At 36.5% G+C, this 20948-nt stretch overlaps 1 protein-coding gene across 1 annotated transcript in view; it reads left to right on the forward strand.

Annotated features, from left to right (window-relative positions):
- kl-3 (dynein heavy chain 8, axonemal kl-3) overlaps positions 1 to 20948 on the forward strand; it is a 555080-nt gene that overhangs the window by 140880 nt on the left and 393252 nt on the right. The window contains exon 18 of the mRNA XM_081731423.1: positions 12819 to 12999. Within this exon, the coding sequence (XP_081587549.1) occupies positions 12819 to 12999 (181 nt within the window). The remainder of the gene's footprint in view (positions 1 to 12818; positions 13000 to 20948) is intronic.

Consider the following 20948-nt stretch of genomic DNA (forward strand, 5'->3'; position numbering starts at 1 on the left):
ACCATCCATTCTTTCTTGCTTCAGAACTTCGATCCAAAATTTTCAAATCCAAAGCTACTTTTAGTACAGATCACAAAATACATGCCTCGGGCGAACATCACTCAAATAGTCAAGACTAGGAATGGCATGATTATTAAGACGCCTGACCCGGAGTTTCTCCGTACAACACGGAACAAGTGCAGCTTTGAGATTTTTGGCTCCAAATCAACCATGACAAAGCTTAGCGACCAACGCCCGAAACAGCCACCACGACTGAGGAAATCACCAACATTGTCTGTTGTTATACGCGGGGTGGATCCGAGCTATAGTGACGAGGAGGTCTTTGAAGAACTTAAACTGGAAGGGCACAATATCTTAAAATGTATCCAAATCAAAAACGATCATGGGTTGACCTACATGGTGCAGGTTCTCACAAACTCTCAACAGACTATCGATAAGTTACTCACCCGTGGCGCCTATATCTATAAATAATGCCATCGTGTTGAACCATCACGCACCTCCGCTCCTTTACCCATTCGCTGTGAACGGTGTCAGGTCTATGGTCAGCACTTTACTTCTTAATGTAAAAATCCGTTCAAATGTGGTTATTGTTCCGGCCCTCACCCTACAAGAAGCTGTACAAATTTACAATCACCTCCAACCTGCTCCACATGTCAAGATCATTCTCACCCTACATACAGTTACAAATGCCGATCCAAACCAGCTCCTGAACCAACAAAGCCGGAGACTGTGGCACCATTACACATACCGGACCAAATCCAACCACCCGCCAATCCAGCTTTACAGCAACCTGTAACTGTCCATCAGCTTCTCACATTTCTTACCTTCTCGCTACAAAATATCCATCCATTCCTTCGAGATCACATCGCCCAACAAATTCAAATCGCTGCTAAGGCAATTTTCCACGCCAATATCTATCCAACATATTCCGCAATGTCGTCTATTATCACTCAAATGTACTCGAAACGGAGGTTTAACAGCTATCCTCTCACCATTCTCTGCATTATGGCACTCTCCTTTTTGTTCTTAAACATCCGTTCTTTACTACAGCATAAGCCGCTCTTCGAGGCACTTTTACTCGAAGAAAAAATCCATGCCTTTATCCTTAATGAGATACATCTCACACCCAGATTGTCATGCCGCATACCTCGCTTCCAACTGTTACACCAAGATAGCACTTTCCCTGCTAGGCGAGCCAATGGGGGAGTAGCGATTGCGTTTTCATCTTCTATCCCATTTCGTAGTCACTCTCAGACTCTGCCTAATCTTCCTGAATACCTTATCATATCATTATATTATCAGGAATTGTATGTGACAGTAGCAACTATATACATCCGTCCTGGTCATGATATTCCGTTCAGCTTCTTTCAGTATATCTCCAATACCTTCCGCACCTACATAATTATGGTAGATGTGAATTTACATAGCCGGACACATACGCAACGGGACCGTTTCCATAACTACATCACCAGTCATACTACTGGAGTGACTCTGCCACTTCCAAAACCGACTCGTCCCGCGAGTCAGACTACTCCAAATATAGTTATTGTTTCGGACAACATATCACATCGTAGCTGTGTTAATGTTCTTGATCTCATTGGTAGCGATCATGCTCCAATCAAACTAGACATTCAGACTCGTGTAACTACCACTTCTCAGTCTTCTTCTCCCCGTACTGTCTATCGTTACGATAAAGCAAATTGGACAGCTTACAGATCGTATCTTCAGGATCATCTTCATCATTTACATCCACCAGCTACAGAATCGGAACTTTCTGAAACTTTGGATTCTCTAGTTCATGCTATCCATAACGCCACAGACAAATATATCCCTAAGTCAACAGTTTCGACTTTTCGACCTCTTTACCTCCTCACTACTTACCACTGATCAAACGGTCCCGACAGTTTTATAGGGATTTTGCTGCCACTGGCAACCTTGACTCTCTTCATCATTACAGGCAGTTGCAACGAACGGTGCACAACTATCTTAAGGCTTACAAATTACGATGCTGGGTCAAAGCTTGCAACAATCTCGGCTCACTTTCACATCCCACTCAGTATTGGAAAAGATTCCGACAGCTTACAGGTCAAAATACTCGTACAACATATCCTGTTATCGACAACAATACTCCGCTGCACACTGATACAGACAAGGCCAATGCATTTGCAAGATATCTCCAGGACATCTTTACGCCTCTCGCACCTGAAATTCCACATCGTTCTCATCCAGTTGACAAACTCAATCTGGATTCTCCTCATCTACAGCCTAATGTTAATCACACTCTGCCTGACAACAATCCTCTTACTACAACGATCTCTATATCTGACATCAATTCAGTTGTAGCTCACAGACGTAATACAGCCCCTGGCATGGATTCTATTACATATAGACACATTAAAGAAAGTCCGTACGTAGTATTATATCTGCTTTGTCACATCTTTACCTTTATTTTCGCACTGGCTTTGTACCTGCTGACTGGAAAACTTCGAAAACTCTTATGTTTCTCAAACCACATAAACCTGTTGCTTCTGTTAGCTCATACCGTCCTATTCAACTAACATCGACCTTCAGTAAAATACTGGAACGCATCCTTGTCAAGCGTCCTCATTCATATCTGGCACATCACGACGTCATTCCACTCGAGCAAGCTGGTTTCAGACCTTCTTTCAGCATTAATGACCAATTGCTCCGCCTCTCAAATTCCATCTATACTCATTTTAACACAGGCAACCCGTCCTGCTTGATACTGTTTGATCTCGAGAAGGCTTTCGACAAGATCTGGCATCCCGCTCTCATCTACAAACTCAAACAGCTCCGCCTGCCTATTGCTTACCTTAGATTCATCTTTAATTTTCTTAGCTGTCGATTGGCTTATGTCTGTATCAACACTAGTTTTTCATTTCCTATTTTTCTTCATTCTGGAGTTTCCCAAGGATCGGCTTTGTCGCCCTTACTATATATTCTATTCGTTTCCGGCTTCCCAGCAATCCCAGATACTGTTAAGCTCTTTCAGTATGCCGATGACACTGCACTTTTTGCGACAGGCAAAACAATTCACCAGCTTAATCTGGCTCTCCAGGATGCTATCAATGCCTTTGTTGATTGGTGCTCCCACTGGAGACTGATAATAAACCCAGCAAAAACTCAATGTATTGTATTTCTTGCCCCGAAGCATCGTTCACGTGTCCACCGCAACCCAACACTCTTAAACCTCTCTGTACAAGATGTACCTTTAAAACCTACTCGCAGTGTCAAATATCTAGGAGTAACCTTCGATCATCAACTAACCTGGACAGCACATCTGAAAGATATCTCCAAGAAGGCGTACACTCGCCTCAATCTTCTGAAAGGTCTTGCTGGGACTACCTGGAGATTCCATACTCATACACTTCTTAACACGTACAAAGTTTTCCTCCGCCCGATTCTGACGTACGGATTTACAGCTTGGATATCTGCTCCGACCTCATACTATGAGAAATTATGCATCTTGGAACGTCATGCCTTGCGAATTGCTTATGGTATCAAATTACCAAGTCTCACTCAAGATTTCTATCATAGACTTACATTTCCGCATATCTCATCTCATTTAGAAACATTACGCACTAAATATATCACCCAGCGCCTGCACAACAATCATCCACTTCTTCAGCAAACTTTTGACGATCATGCCCGAAGTACCTCCCCCATTGCCGCTCTGTTCCCTCCGCTCTCATTACTATTCACTTTGTACCATTACACTCTACCTTCAGACCACCCTGACGCCGTCTACTACGAGCCATACACTACAGCCGCTCATCTACCTCACATATAGCCATCATATGCACAGTGGCACCTTCTGTACTAACAGGGCTCCTCTGTCCTCATTGATGCCTAGCGCCGCCCCTAGGCGAGAAGATAACCAGCATTTGTTCAACTAACAGAACCTATGTGTTGTAGTGAGTTTCGCGCTTCATTTCATCATTCCAAATCATATCACTTACAGTTATGGTTTTCTGCAGTTTATGTATTTACCTTTCCTCATGATTATGGTTAAAGGCCATAATAACTGTTAAAGTTTGAATAATAAAGTTTTCTGTACCTACCCATAGCTCAACCAATGCTTCCTGAACAGCACAATATACTAAACATCTCTTCCCCTACAGAGGGCGTTACCCTCTTCGGGTAGTAGCTAGCGTAGGCTAGCTGGTAAAAAAAAAAACGCTCTTAATTGGTACTTTAGCATTTTAATAGATAGATTTTTATATTTTTAGTTTAATGTCCCACAAATATGTTCCGAGACTAAAAGAGACAGTGATGATGGTAATTAATGAAATGATGGAATGAAAAATGGGAAAACCCGAGGAAACTAACTCGCATTCTGTTATCGCTAGTCTTACTTTTGCTTAACATTACTTAATTCTTCATTTGTAATTTAATCACTCCCTATCCCGGATATATTATTGGTTCGCAGTTAGATGCGATTATTTTCTTAATTGGTCATATAACTAAAATTTAACCCAAACATTCTGATTGAAAAAGAACGAAGGAAATTATTTTTATTTTTTTTTTAATTTTTGTATACGAAGTATTAGAGAGTGGAAAGCATGCATTCATTCTTTTTTTGTTTTATTTTTTTTCTTTTTTTAAATTTTATTTTATTTCTTTTTGAGCAGCCTTATTGTATAGATGCGTTAATCTATTCTTGACTTCACAAAGACTTGCAGTAAATACTGTAGCTAAGCTATTTTTTGAAGATATTGAGTTCAAAAAAACAACCATTTGAAAGAGAATTAAATGTACATTTTCTGCCTAATGCATATTTCAGCCCACTACACTACGAATACTTGTTTTAAAATGTTGAAAGTTTAGTTCAAAAAGCATTTTGAAATTAGAAATTTTAAAGAATGAAAAAAATCACCCTTAATTCTTGTAAAGACATAGGCTTCGTGATATACTATTTCCTATAAAAGTCTGTTACCTGTGAGTCTTTTTTTTTTTTTTATGGATGTTCAAACATTACGATTTTTCGAAAATCTACTATGTTCAACCTGAAATATTGCAACAGGGACATGCTTGAAAAATCTTAAATTTTTACAAAACAATGTTATTTGTAAATAATAAACGGTTAAAATTTGATCACTGAGACATGCAGTAGCGAAATTCGGTTTTCGATTTTTTTTATGCAGCGAAATTCGGTTTATTAGCAACTAAACTATATATATTAGGTATTAAAACACATAATTCAGTTCAATTATGCATGTTGTTTAATTGTAACAATATATTACTGGCACAAACTAATTGTTGAATCATGTTTTGAAGGAAATAGTTATTAAAAACAAGCGCTGTTTTGTCTTATGTAGTTTTTATTTTATACAATCATAAAGTTGTCCTAACCATTTTATTAATATCAGATCCTGTTTAGCATAATGTTTAATCAAAATAGAAAAGAATGAAAAAAATACTTTAAAGTTGGCGGTGCCAAACTGTCTCCAACCGACTGAAGCTAAGGTATCTTCCATAAATGGCACGTGCGTGAGGTTCTGATGATGTGTTGTGGCAGGGGCGGATCCAGGACCGACTTCTGGGGGGGCGGTGGGTTGTCATACTGCTACTTTTAAGGGCTCCAAACTTTGGGATGGGTTTTATTTATATATATAAAATAAGAAAGTCTCCTCTTCTGGGGGGGGGCGATCGCCCCGATCACCCCCCCTTGGATCCGCCCCTGTGTTGTGGCCATCACATAACACCATTTAAAATCTTGATATTTTGCCGACTATTTCTAGATGTGTATATGTGAATATGCAGGTATTTTAATCCCTTTGTTATTTGATATTATTGTAGATACGTAGACACTTAAGAATAGTTATAATACAAATGTAAGATTACTGATTTCGTGAACTTTTTGACATACTTCGGCCACCAATTCTTAAATTTCAAGATGTTTTAAGGTGAAATGTTTGTCACAGATTAAGATATTTTTCGCATTTCTCATCATGTCATTACTCTCGTCAGGTGTATATTCTGTCCTTCCTCTTATTTTTCTTTTTACAGTGCCGAAATTCCTGTCAAACTGCAAGGAACGAATGACAATGAATGGTTACGAACTGGCGTATTTTCTGAAAACGACCAGCTGATACAAAAACAAGCAGGAAATGCACAAACGTATTATTTCGATTGTGGTCGCCACATACGTCGCTGAAGACATATATCCTTCTCACAGTAGAGTAATAGGGTTCATCTGATCCATTTTCATTCACAAAAGACTGTGAACTTCTTCAGGCCCCCGGTTTGCAAGGCCTTTGTAATATGTGTAAAATAAGCTGAATCATTTTTCATATCATGAACGCAAAACACGTAGAGCTACAACTTTCTTAGGTAAAACATTTCATGCACTGTGATTATAGACAATAGTAAGTTCTGCATATAGTCGAGCACGAACAAGAAACTTGATCATCTTGAACGTCCGTCATAAACAAAATTAATAACAAATGCTTGTTATCAAAAGAGAGCTTTCCATACACTTTTCTCTACATGAGCAAGAAAAATGTGAGATGGATTTCCCTGGTACATAGGCAGCAGTACTGGTACTCACGCATCCTTCACCATGAAGTCGTTTCGACTTCTAAACATGTTCGCAAAAGTGAATAGTACGAACTCCCTTTCTCCGCTTTGGAAAACCAAGCTACTTCTTCGACCGAATCATCAGTATTAGATAGTGACATTCATATAACGATCAACACACACGTGAAACGCTTTAGTAATGTTATCAATAATCATTCTGCAGACCACAGAATACAATAAACATAAACGATAGATTTACTTATACACATTCCATTACCATCGAATACAGATCGAGCTGCTACCTAGCGAAACGCTTGTAAGATTTAAAGAGGAAATAAGTCCTTCTTAACACTTAGCTGATTGCAGGGTATTATATTTTCCTCCAGGGAATACTTTTTTGTTGTTGTTGTTTCTGGCTTACTACTCACGAGTACGAATCTTAGAGATAATGTAGAGTACAAAAAGTTATTGTACCATTTTTTGGTCTTTATTGCCTTCTTAAAACTGACGATTCAATTATATTCTCAGGTGAGCAAACTGTAATGAAATAAGTGTGTTGTGCTGGAGTTCGAAGGTTTTGTAAGTGTAATTATCATAATGTTTTATGCATGACAAACAACCCACCACTTTTACTAATTTAACTTTTTTTTTTTAAAAAAAAATAAAATCTATCCTTGGTGTCTTTGCGTTCTTGAGCAAATACAGTACTTAAGTTTCTACTATACACTTTTGCCTTGTTCAGTAGATTTATTTCCGTGTTGTGCTTTCTTCTCTTACGCTTAAAGTTACCCTTACTAATGATACGTAATCTCGTTTCCTTAACAGTACCTTACTATTTTTTATGCACTTAGTCCACGATGGCCTGAATCATGCAAACATTTATTCCTGTATCAGTTTCTTCCAAATTAAAATATTTTTCACTAGTGTTACTCAAGTCTTAGATCTGCTACACAGTTTTAGTTTTGCATGATTCATAGTAATTAGATAAAGTGAATGAACACAATGAAGAGATTTATCAATGTTTAATAAACACATATGTCTTACACAATATATGTATATCAAATTCTTCGTGAACCTCTTGTGACGCGGAAAGATTCTGATAACTTCTAGTTGAAATTAAGAAAAACAGTCGGTATAAATTCTGTACATAAATTATAAAACGAGAAAAGATTAGAAAAACTTATCGAGAAGAGACAAGACAGAGTTCTTCAAATATCTAGACGAGACTTTTAAAAAATTTACGAGACAAAACTTTTATTTCTCGTCTCGTCTCTTCTCCAGGATAACATTACTTTCTCCAAATTTTGTGACTCAAGACATAATGACTCAAATGAAGCAATCATTACAACTTAAATCATTACTGTTGCCTACGTGGGTTGTATGGATTTGACCTGCTGAATGCTGAAAGTCATAATGTAAACTACAAACGAGCTTCTATGTTTAGGCAGTGTAGAATTTTGTTTGCTCCTCCCTTTACCATTAGAGAACTCTCTGAACTATAATATTTCCTTATCCGAGAAACAACTGATAATACTTAAGACTCATAAATCGAAGGTACATAATCTATTAATACTTTATTAATTAATTTTTCCTTTCTTTTTTTAAATTTTTAGCTTCGAAGAATACATTATGATGGCTGGATTGCAATGTCCGTGCGTATGATATGTTCATGCTCTACTCCTTGTCCATTTTTTTTTTCGGTTAGGTGTACATAATGTCTGAATTTGAACTCGTAAAGGAAACTCATTCGCAATTGTATGTTCTCCATGACGAACTTTCATGCAACCATGTTTCACAACACACTATTTCGTGACTGAATGGGCGCTTAGTCTATTTTCTGAAGATTTAGAGAGTTTGTGATGTCCCACTCATGATATCTATCCATCTTGGCTGGATTAACCCATCTGGAGGCCCGGGGCTAGAAAAAAAATGTGGCCCTGCTGATTTCACCTAATACATTTCTGTAAAAGTACATTAGGAAAGTTAAGGGAATATGTTTCATATTTTTGGTCATATTTAATTTTATGATGATGATGGTATCTTCATGATTCTCTTTAGATAGCCAGTTGAGATTTTGATCAGAGTGGAAGTCCCTGTCCCCCTGGAGGCCCGGGGCTATAGCTCTCCTCCCTTAATCCGGCCCTACTGTCCATCCATTGTTTATGTTTTCCCACCAAATACTTAATCAGAAATTTCTATCATACCAATCTAATACTTACCGTTTCCAGACGAAGAAAATTGTACAAGTTCTACATTTTGAGGGTCAATATTTCTTGTACGTTGGTATATCACAATAGTATTTAATAGACTGATAAGTCTATCGAAATAATAGTTATTTTCCCTCCGAAATAAAAGCCGTGGTGCTCAGTGTTCAGGGTCCGAATGCATTTCTGCTGTGAAGGATCCCTGGTTCAATTCCAGGTTATGTAAATTTGTAGTGGGCAACATAGCGTACATTAGTTTTCACGGGATTCTCCCATATCCCCATTTCACGACTTATTTTATAATAATTCACTTTCATTAACAGTCTGCCTCCATTAGCCTAAAGGACATACCCATGAGACAAAGTACATAACCAAACATGTCTGTCAGTCTTTCTTTCCAATTCTAATAATAGTATTTTAACTTGAACAATGTACTATAAATTTTCTCGTTGAAATATTATACAGTGGACTCTTTCTTAACTGCTCTATCTTCAACCGTCTGCCTGGTTAACCGCCCATTTTCCAAGAAATAAAACAAGTATTTTCGATATCAGCTGTGCTCGGTGCTCCACAACTATATACTATATAACAAGTTCAAATGTGTTTTTCTTCATTTAGTAAATTTGTTTATAAAACACAGTACTGTAGTTCATTCAGAATTGTAGTCTCAACCGTATTTCTTTAGTTTCATGTTTTTCATCAATTAATACACATACACCGTAAGTAAATGTGTGGTTTGTGTAATATTCTACTAACTAACTAACTAACTAACTAACTCTATGGCCTATGGAACCCGAAGGTTCAGTGCCGCGTTCACAAAGGCTCTCCACTGACTTCTATCCCTAGCTAATTGCATCCAGTTTCTACTTTGTATTCCTATCTCTGCGAGATCCATCTTAATATTATCCTCCCATCTGCGCCTAGGTCTTCCTAATGGTCGTTTTCCTATGGGTCTACCAGTCAAGACTTTGAAAGCGTTTCTACTTTCTTCCATTCTAGCTACATGACCTGCCCACCTAAGCCTCCTAGACTTCACGACCCTAACAATGTTGGGTAAACCGTATAAACTATGTAGTTCCTCGTTATGAAGCTTCCGCCATTCCCCATTCTCGTTCCTCTTGGGTCCGAATATTCTTCTCAGGATCCTGTTCTCAAATACTTTCAGTCTATGTTCTTCCCTCAGAGTAAGCGACCATGTTTCGCAACCATACAGAACAACAGGCATGATTATCGTTTTATATATTTTAAGCTTTAAATTCCTCGATAGAATTCGCGACGAGAAGAGATTTTGAACCGAATAGTAACACGAATTCCCTGCTTTTAGTCGACATTTAATTTCTTCGCGAATATGATTTTCGTCTGTTAATATTGATCCTAAATATTTGAAAGTATCCACTTTATCAAAAGTATTATTTAATATTTTAACGCCTCCACAATTTGCCGTATTACGGTCCCGACGCACTTCCATGTATTTAGTTTTCTCTGCATTTACTTCTAAACCCATGTCCATGCAAGCGTTTAATAAGATCTCTGCATTTATTTCTACTGTTCTCCTATCATCCCCTTTTAAATTTACATCATCAGCATATGCCATAACCTGGTGAATGCCGTTCAATTCTAGACCCTGGTTGCTATCTTTGATTTTCCTTATAGCGTATTCCAGAACAAAGTTAAATAATAATGGCGACAACGCATCTCCTTGTTTCAGGCCATTTTCGACGTGGAAGCTCGCGGACAAAAATTTTCCTACCCGGACTTTACTTTGGGATTCACTTAAACATATCTTTCTCGGTATTCCAAGTTCTGTAAGAACGTTGTATAATGTTTCTCTCCTAACCGAGTCGTAAGCCTTTCTAAAATCAATAAATAGTTGATGTACCGGGGTATTGTATTCCCACTTCTTTTTGAGTATTTGGCGAGTGGTAAATATTTGGTCGATAGTTGATCGATTTCGTCTAAATCCGCACTGATAATCTCCAATAATTTCATCTGCGTATGGGGTCAATCTTGCTAACAGAATATTTGAAAGGATTTTACAGGATGTTGACAGAAGAGATTTAGCTTTCAAAAAATCCCGTTTCTTTGTTCTAAAAGTTTTGGAAGTTTCCCGCCTGATATCTGCGAAATTTTGTGTAGTTATTTCATTCGGATTGTGTAGCCACCGTAATTTCGCCTGTTTTCTCTTCTCTGCTAGTTTAATGCATTCTTGGTCGAACCATGGTTTGTTCCTACGTATTTCCGCGTGTCCCAATTTTTCTATTGCTGAACTTTTAATGCTATCTCTAATTTCAATCCAAGTATCCTCAACACTAGTGCACTCCGAGTCTTCTAAAACCGAGAATCTATTCGAAACTTCAATCTGGTATTCCTCTCTTACCTGGCTCTCTTCTAATTTCTTTAAATTAAATCTCTCCGTTTTCGGACATTGAATATTACCTTTATTCAACGATAATCTCTCCCGTATTATCGCTGCTACCAGGTAGTGATCAGTGTCACAATCAGCCCCTCTAAACGACCGGACGTCAATTATGCTAGATTGTCTTCTTCTATCTACTAAAACGTGATCAATTTGATTATGTGTTTTTCCGTCTGGTGATGTCCAGGTGTATTTATGGGAATGTGGGAATTTTGTACTCTTCACGATTAGGTTTTTGGATGTTGCAAAGTTCACGAGTCTAACACCGTTGTCATTACTTTCCTTATGCAAACTTTCGTTCCCTATAATCGGTTTGAACATATCCTCTCGTCCTACCTTCGCATTGAAATCCCCTAATAGAATCTTCATATGGTATCGCGGGAGTTGGTCAAATATCCGTTTCACTTCTTCGTAAAAACTATCTTTTATATCGTCACCCTTATCTTCAGTTGGAGCATGTACATTTAAAACAATATCACACCACCGTCCCTTAAGAGTAATAAAAGAAAGTCTGTCAGTAACAAATTCAACCCGTTTAATTGCTGGTAATATTCGTTTGTGAACGAAAAACCCTGTTCCTAACTGGTGATTTTTATTTCCTTCCCCGTAAAAGAACGTAAAATTTCCGGAATTCTCAGATCCATTTCCTTCCCACCTAACTTCCTGAACTCCTACTAAGTCCATCCTGTATTTCTCTAACTCACTCGTTACAGATTTTAACGCGCCTGCCCTATAAAGACTTCTAATGTTCCATGTTCCAAATCTCATGTCCATTTTCTTTTGCTGATGTCATGCCAAGTTATCAGTCCTTGTCCGAGGCTTTTGTGAATGTTTCTGAACAAGTACCATTTTTTTACAGGATGAGGGTGTTAGCCTTACCCAAACCCCCAAGCTGGAGCACCACTCCTAGTTGTATGTCCGCGACTGCTTATTCAGTATATTCGCAGCTAACCTCTATATCTAGAGGCCTTCTCCTCGATCCGCAACCTGAGGACACGCCATGCCATGGTGACAGGAACCCACGTTACACGGGTAATATTCTACTGTACTTTATTATTCAAAATACAGTATTTTGCTTAACCGAGTATGAAGCATCTTGTATCGAAACTTCTGATTTTGGAAAGTTAAGTTTCAAAGTACTGTAAGCCTTTCTTAAACCATTTTAGAGATGTTATAGAATTTAAAGGCTATGAAATGCTGATTTTCGTTTTAACCGACTATTTCGTTATTCAACCGGGCCTGGTCCCGTGATGATTGGTTAACAGATGATCTACTGTACGTGATTATTGCTTACTTTTAATCGCTGAATTTTGGATAGAATACCCTATGAAATTTCCAGTTTCTTTACGGTTACCCTTGCGCCTCTCATTGAATTATGCGTTTGTGAAATGTACGACTGAAAATAATTAACATTCCGTTGTATCTATCTTTGATCCGCTATTTTGTTATCGAGTTGTAGATGTTATCGCATTTCTCCGACAAATTTTCGGCTGGTCATAGCGCCGAAAGGAAGCATTTCTACACCCAGTTTGTCTATATTTTATGTCTTATCTTGGTGGTAGGAATCAATTCCCAAATGTTATTTAAAATCATCCTGTATATATAGTATTTACCTTGATTATGTTGAAATAATTTGTTTACTTCTTTTGAATTTACAGAAATTCTTGCGATACGACTTCCTCTGGGATGAAGATAGAGAGATAAAAATCCATGAGTTAATTGAGAAGAATCCTGATTTACAAGCTTTCAAGGAGAACTTTCAGTTATACGAGAACTACGAGAAAGAAATTAGTATGCTACCGGATGTCCTAGTTGTTGGTCCAGTTGCTATTTACACAGGTTCATTAATTATTAGCTACGTAAAATCAATTTTCTGTTTAAAATATGTATATACAAATTTAGGTGTATAGTCATAGTGAAAAAAAAACAGCCTCTTCATATATATATATATATATATATATATATATAGATGCTTCTGAAAGCTATTACTATTTATCCTTATTATTATTAGGATAAAGACAAATAATAGGCTATATAAGTATGTATTGAATCACTCTTTAATTTTCCTTGCAAGTCTACGTATTAGACCACACTATCCACGTAAGCTACGAAACAGTTTTCAAATGAAATGTAAATATTTGTTCATCTTTTTAATATGATCCACTTCTGTAGAATAAAAGAAATATTATAAAGAAATGTTTCAAATCTTACTGTTTAATATGTTTATCAATAATATTGTATACGTAGTGGTTTTAATAAGAGCAATATTCTTTTTGCTCCTCCCTACATATCTATATTGTAAGTTTAACTTTCTAGTTATTAAAAAAAATCTAAAACTCTTTTAGAGTGAACCTAGATTGTTCAACCTAGAAGTTTTGTACTATATTTAGATATTTATTTATTTGTTTAAACTCTAATATGAGAAATACAGGGTGTCCCAAAAGTAATGGCGAAAAATGAAACCACGGATTCCTGACACCAAAACAAGAAAAAATGTTTATATGACATATAGTCCGGAAATGGACAGGGGCGGAGATAGACAGCTTCGAATGTAGGGGGAAAGGAACTTCACACATGCCAGCACAATAATGATAGGAGCTAGGAAGGGGGGCCAGAAAGACATAAAAATCATATCAGCTTGACATCTTAAACGCATGTTACATAACGCGTCACAGATTCTCCATACGTCATTTAGGGTTTCACCGAATGTCTGTACTGCAGGGGTAATGAAACGGTGCAGTAAAGTTGAAAACCATACAGAAAAAAGTTGTTATCCATGGCTCGTTTGCACGCACGTATACAATGGGAGTCAAAGCAAAGATCAATTAGCATGGCTGCATAATCTCAGGGGGCAATGGAAAGTGGTATGCCAGGTAGAAACTTACAGAGAGAGGGTAGAAATAAGAATAAATGTAACTAGTTGTGCCATGTAATGAAATTACAGGCAAGATCCATAATGACGTACTGTATTTGTAACATAGTATCTTACACAGAATAGAACTACAAACTACTAGGTCATACGTGCTAACAATAAACGTACCTACAGAAGATGTTCAAAATGTTCTCCTATCATATCTATGCAACGTGCTAATCGTGTTTCGAATGCATTCCATCACTTCCGGTGTGTTGCGTAATTGTTCACACGTATCTTCGATGCGGTTTTGTAAATCGGCAAGTTCCTTTCCCTATGTGTGAAGTTCCTTTCCCCTCATATTTGAAGCTGTCTATTTCCGCCCCTGTCCACTTCCGGACTATAAACTTTTTTTTTCTTATTTTGGTGCCAGGAATCTGTAGTTTCATTTTTCGCCATTACTTTTGGGATACCCTGTATAATTTTAGCATCGAAGGACTTCATGTTCGTGTTCATATGAACTCTACATTATAAAAGGTCTTTAACTCGAGCAAATGATACCATGACCTCTATGAGTGACCATGTAAACGTAGATAAGAATACAGAACTTTAACTTTTGACAAGTGAAAGAACTTCTACATATCAAACGGTTGTAAAAATTTTAGCATAATAGCTGTCTACTGATCTCTTAATGGTGACGAATATGCATTTCTAAACTCGTTAGGTAATGAGGTTAAGAACTTGTACAACAACTACTACTACTAATTTGAAATATTAATTTTCGTATACTAAAATAAAAGTACTGTGAAAATATAGATATATATTCAAATATGCTGTATACTAGTGATCATATCTCATGTGTTAACAAACCTACTAGGGTAACAGAATACACGAAATCCCGCATTGATCACATATTTTTAAGACTTAAAATGCCACAAATACATATAAGCTATACTTCAATCATCAAAGATCACTATCGTTCCAATATAAATGTACCAATAACTCTATCAAAACAAGATATTATATTATATTGTCCAACTAGTATCGATTACTCACTTTTAAATAAAAAGTTATAAAAATGTGACTGGAAAACTATTCCAATGTATTTGTATGAACTCAGAGTATAAAAATGTTATTCATTGAAGTCAAAGAAACAGGTAGTGAATTTCGAAAGCTAAAACCGTGGATAAGAAGGCGATTAATAACTTCTATACGAGAGACAGACATACTTAATCAGTTAGTTATATATTACAAAATAATACAGAATTAAATAACTTTTACAAAAAGGTATAGAAATAAAATAACACAATTGATAACAGAAGTAAAAACTGAGTATTATAGAAATGAAATCTCTGAGTGAAAAGTAATTAGGGTGACTATACGTCCCGTTTTGACCGGAACAGTCCCGATTTATGGGCGTGTCCCGTCAGTAGATGGAAAAAAGTAGTATTTGTTCCGTTTTATGCAAGTGAAAGAAGTAAATAACAAACCCAGTACCTTTATTACTTGTAAAGATATTAATAATTAATAATAACAAAGAGGCAAGAATTGAACTGAAATTCCCTACATTAAACATGATCTCTAATTAGCAGTACTGCTTGAAAGCCAGCGGGTTTTAACATTTGGTTGTTTGTTGAACAAATTTCAACGTGTCTTTCCTTTTTCATAACTATTAAATTACTTGCCCCCGCCCCGTAACAAAGAGAAAGAGAGGAGGGGGAGCTCTAATATCAGGACGCAGATAAGAACAAAGGTAGCCTAAAAATCCAGGGTTGCTAAGTCAGCACCAGTAGCAATCCTAGCCTCATTCTTTTCACTTTTAGCCATTTTATAGCTAATTTTCATATTAATTATTACGTCTTTAAAAATATAGTCATTATAAGCAAATTGTATGTAGGTAAAGGAAATTTAAACGCGAAATTTCTTACGCTAATGTTCTACTATATTGTGAGTTAAATGCTATTTATATTATATAGCTTATATATATTATGCTATATTACAATATAAATGTATTATGTATTGCTAAGATGAACAGGAACTAAGCTACATACTGACCTGTTTCTCATTTCTCATAATTGTAAAAAATCTGGAACCTGTCCCGTTTACAGCTGAAAATCTTATGGTGACCCTATATATATATATATAAAGAGATGTGTGTATATAAAGGTAACCATGGAACCTTTGTTGCTTTTTCTGGAGATCTGTGTTCCATTGGCTTTCACACCGTGAGTTGAATGCGAATGGAGATAAGGCGAAGATCAGTTGTTGGTATGGGTATGTCCAACATATTGCCTACTTGTGGCAGTTCAGTTTCACCGTGAATTTGCATAAGGACAGAGTTAACATGGGACCTCCACAGAGCGCCAAAAGGGCGTGTTTGCTGTACGAGTTCAAACTGGGTTCAAACGCCACTGTAGCGGGGCAGAAGATATGCCAGGCCTTTGGTGAGCGTATCGTGACTACGCGTACAGTGCAGCGGTGGTTTAAAAAGTTTAAGGACGGTGACGAAACACTCGAAGACGCGCCACTTGCCGGAATACCGACACATGTACAAAATAAAAATTTTCAGGCAGCAATTGAGGCAAAAGTGGCCAGACATGTGAGGAACTGTGACTACAATTCAGTGTGAGTGGAGAAACCATTCGGCAGCCTCCAGCTAGGATGACCCGAAACACCATTCTACGCCTTGAATGGGAAATACTATTGCATCCTTTTTACTCCGATACACCGTCCGGTTATCACCTGTTCCATTCCTTGGAAAATTACCTTAGAAGACGCAGTTCAAATCCCTAGTAGAGGTGCAAAATGCACTTGATACCTTCTTCGCTTCATGGCCCACCAAGTTCTACTGCAATGGAATCCTTGACCTTCCAGAACGGAGGCATAACGTCGTCGATGCTGATGGTGACTGTTTTTGATCTTCCAGGTACGTCTTATGTGACATATCGATGTTCGACTTGATAAGGTCCGATAAGGTCAAAAGCTTATGTAAATGGCTATTGACCAATTTCATTACTTAGTAATTGTGCCAGACCATTGGAAAAGTGAATCAAAAATAGTTGCTTTTCTAGAACAAAATAATGCTTTTTCAACGAATAAATGTGGTTTCCGAAGTAGTAGAAATATATCAGATGTTATATATAAATCAACTGAATTTATTAATAGAAACTTGGATGATAACAAAAAGATGATTATAGTATTTTTAGATCTGGCTAAGCATTTTATACAATATCGCACAAAATTCTGCTATACAAAATTAAAAAATGTGAAATACGAAGCATAGTGTTACCTTGATTTGACACTTTTTAAAATAGCAGAAAACGAACTAGCAATTGAAAATTTTGGAAGTGAATTTAGAACTCTAAAGTATGGCGCTCCACTAGAAACAGTCCTAGGGCCAGTTCTATTTTTAATCTGTATTTATGATTTATATAACCTCAAAATAGATGAGCATGTACAATCCTTCGCTAATGATACTAGTATTAGTGTTGCTAGCAACATTTGCAATACATTCTTAAAAGTCGAACGAAAACTAAGAAAACTAATGTTATGACCCAGTAATAAACAAATAGAATTAAATGGTGATAAAATTAAATATTTGACTTTCTCATCTACTTCCGTTCAAGCCAACGAACAAATCACTAAAAATTACATAATGGTGCCAGTACTGCAAGGTATCAATGTAATGATGTTACTAATGAAGAAAACACTCACAAACAAACATTGAAAAACATTTAAAATACAATTACTATATTCAATGTCTTACTGAAGCATTAAGAAATGAAATTAAATTTTTCACTTTAACTTCCCACAATTATGCCCTTTAGGCTAAGGGAAGCGATGATTAAGGGAAGTGAATGATGGAAGAATTGGTGGAGTGAAAAGTGGGAGGAAACGGGTGTACCTCGAGAAACCCCACGGATACGATCTTGTCTACCACATACCCTCTTGCCGAAGATCGAACCAGGGACTCTACGCCCCATAGGTAAGCACTCTACCACTGAACCACCGTATCCTTACTTACAAGGGACATCACCCAGTTGTCCGGCTCCGATTTCAATGAAATTTTTGTTGCTGATAGAGGACATGTATTCATTACTTATGATGACAGAAATTTTTGCCATCGTGCATGTTTTCTATTTTTTAATAATTTTTAAAGGTTGTGATCTGGTTAATAGAGATTACTGCAGAAGTCCCTCACTACCCTTTGTAAACGGAGTGTTAATGAAAGAACAACCATGTAGATACGTATAGGGCCTAGGGGGAAGTCGTATGGTACGTATGACCTTGACGGCAGCCATCTTGAAATCCGCCATTTTGAATTAAGGTCAAGTTTTTTAAATGGGAATAGGGTAATATGATACATAACTTCGGGCTAGAATTTAATCAGGAAAACAATGGTGAAGTTAGTTTTAAGATGCGCTCATTTGGTGAAAAGTTACAGGCATATTAATTGTTTATACTTACTATGTGCCTAAGTCCTTTATCTCCGCTTCTAACCCGCGTATTAATGATTATAAGTGGATAAAGGTTTCGGTAATACATATTATGCCTAGAGGGAAGTGATACGATAAGGGTATCATTGACGGCAGCCATCTTGAAATCCGCCATTTTGAATTAAAATGAAGTTTTGAAAACTAAAAAACCATAGAATGTGGCACCAAATTTTAATTTTCCTCAAAAGTAATTTTTAATTTTCCTCAAATTTTTAATAGTAAATTTTCCTCAAAAGCCAATGGTATGCTTAGTTTTGTTCTATAGTTAACCAGTATAAATTTATGACTTTTCTAATGTGCACGAAACGTCCATTATTCGATCTTTCAAATTGGCAACACTCCTAATTTTTATCGCATGTTTTAAGATTCCAACTGGCACTTTGCAATTGTTTCCATGGCTCATGTTTTCTAAATTTATTACATTTTTTTAAGAGTTGCGATTTGTCAGTTCATGAATAGTGTTGGGATAAGCATCCAGCAATCTTTCTGAATTTTGAAGACTTGCCATGTTATTATTAATTTCCTAGGCAGTGTAATTATTTATTTTAACCCAAAGTACATGAGGAACCTATGGACCTATGTGATGTAAAGAAATACAATTGAAATTATAAGAAATTGGTGTAACACGAACTCACAATTATCATGAAATTTAGCCTACATGTTGCGCAAACGACAAACAGTATTTTTTTTAATAAATACAACTTTAAAGGAACAGCAACAATGATAGAAAATATCAGAGACGTAATATGACTGTTCCCAACACACTGTTTGTACCATGAACAAAATATGAAAACAGGTAACTTGTTTATAAAAAGGTGTAACTTAATCGAGTTCCCGATCAATAGTGATTATAAATCTTACAAACATGAACGATCGACAACAATAACTAGAAAAGGAATGACTTTTTTGTCTGACTAGCTAAAATATTGCCATAGAAAATAAATAAATAAATAAATATACAATAAACAAATAAGTATAAAACAAAACAAAAGACCATTGATTTACACAACAGTCATATTTCGTTTCCTTTTTTGAAGTGAATTTTCATTTGATTTCTCGTCTCATCTACTATCCATTATAAGCTACGTCTCCGGTGTTACCTGAATGCAAAGTTGGAGTTCTTTCGTTTTGCGATGATTCGTGTCAGTAAACGAGTTTTTGAATTGCAGGTATAGGAAATAAATAATTACGTTGTCTATGAAATTAATAATTACATGGCAAGTCTTCAAAATTCAGAAAGATTGCTGGATGCTTATCCCAACACTATTCATGAACTGACAAATCGCAACTCTTAAAAAAATGTAATAAATTTAGAAAACATGAGCCATGGCAACAATTGCAAAGTGCCAGTTGGAATCTTAAAACATGCGATGAAAATTAGGAGTGTTGCCAATTTGAAAGATCGAATAATGGACGTTTCGTGTACATTAGAAGAGTCATAAATTTATACTGGTTAACTATAGAACAAAACTAAGCATACCAGTGTTTTTTGGGGAAACTTTACTATTAAAATTTGGTGCCACATGCTATGGTTTTCAGTTTTCAAAACTTCACTTGAATTCAAAATGGCGGATTTCAAGATGGCTGCCGTCAATGATACCCTTATCGTATCACTTCCCTCTAGGCATAATATGTATTACCGAAACCTTTATCCACTTATAATCATTAATACGCGGGTTAGAAGCGGAGATAAAGGACTTAGGCACATAGTAAGTATAAACAATTAATATGCCTGTAACTTTTCACCAAATGAGCGCATCTTAAAACTAACTTCACCATTGTTTTTTTGATTAAATTCTAGCCCGAAGTTATGTATCATATTACCCTATTCCCATTTAAAAAACTTGACCTTAATTCAAAATGGCGCATTTCAAGATGGCTGCCGTCAAGGTCATACGTACCATACGACTTCCCCCTAGGCCCTATACGTATCTACATGGTTGTTCTTTCATTAACACTCCGTTTACAAAGGGTAGTAAGGGACTTCTGCAGTAATCTCTATTAACCAGATCACAACCTTTAAAAATTATTAAAAAATAGAAAACATGCACGATGGCAAAAATTTCTGTCATCACAAGTAATGAATATATGTCCTCTATCAGCAACAAAAATTTCATTGAAATCGGAGCCGGACAATTGGGTGATGTCCCTTGTTAGCATCAAGAAAATTATCAAACAAATTTGTCCAACTTATGAATATTGTTAACTTGGAAATATTGCGTGTCGTGTACCTAGCTCTTGTACAGACTATATTAAATTAAGTTACGGTACTGCATATTTTACACTTACAACCAATAATTGTACAGCAAAATAATATTTTGAGAATATGTCTTAATAAACGATTAGCTAAAAAAATTTAGAAACTCTATATACAGAATTTTCTCTGTTAAAAAATTGCATATAAAATCATTGCATATAATTCTTCATTCACTCACACATAG

The sequence above is a fragment of the Thermobia domestica genome, chromosome 11 (assembly GCF_964235325.1).
Source record: "Thermobia domestica chromosome 11, izTheDome1.hap1.1, whole genome shotgun sequence".
NCBI lineage: Eukaryota > Metazoa > Arthropoda > Insecta > Zygentoma > Lepismatidae > Thermobia > Thermobia domestica.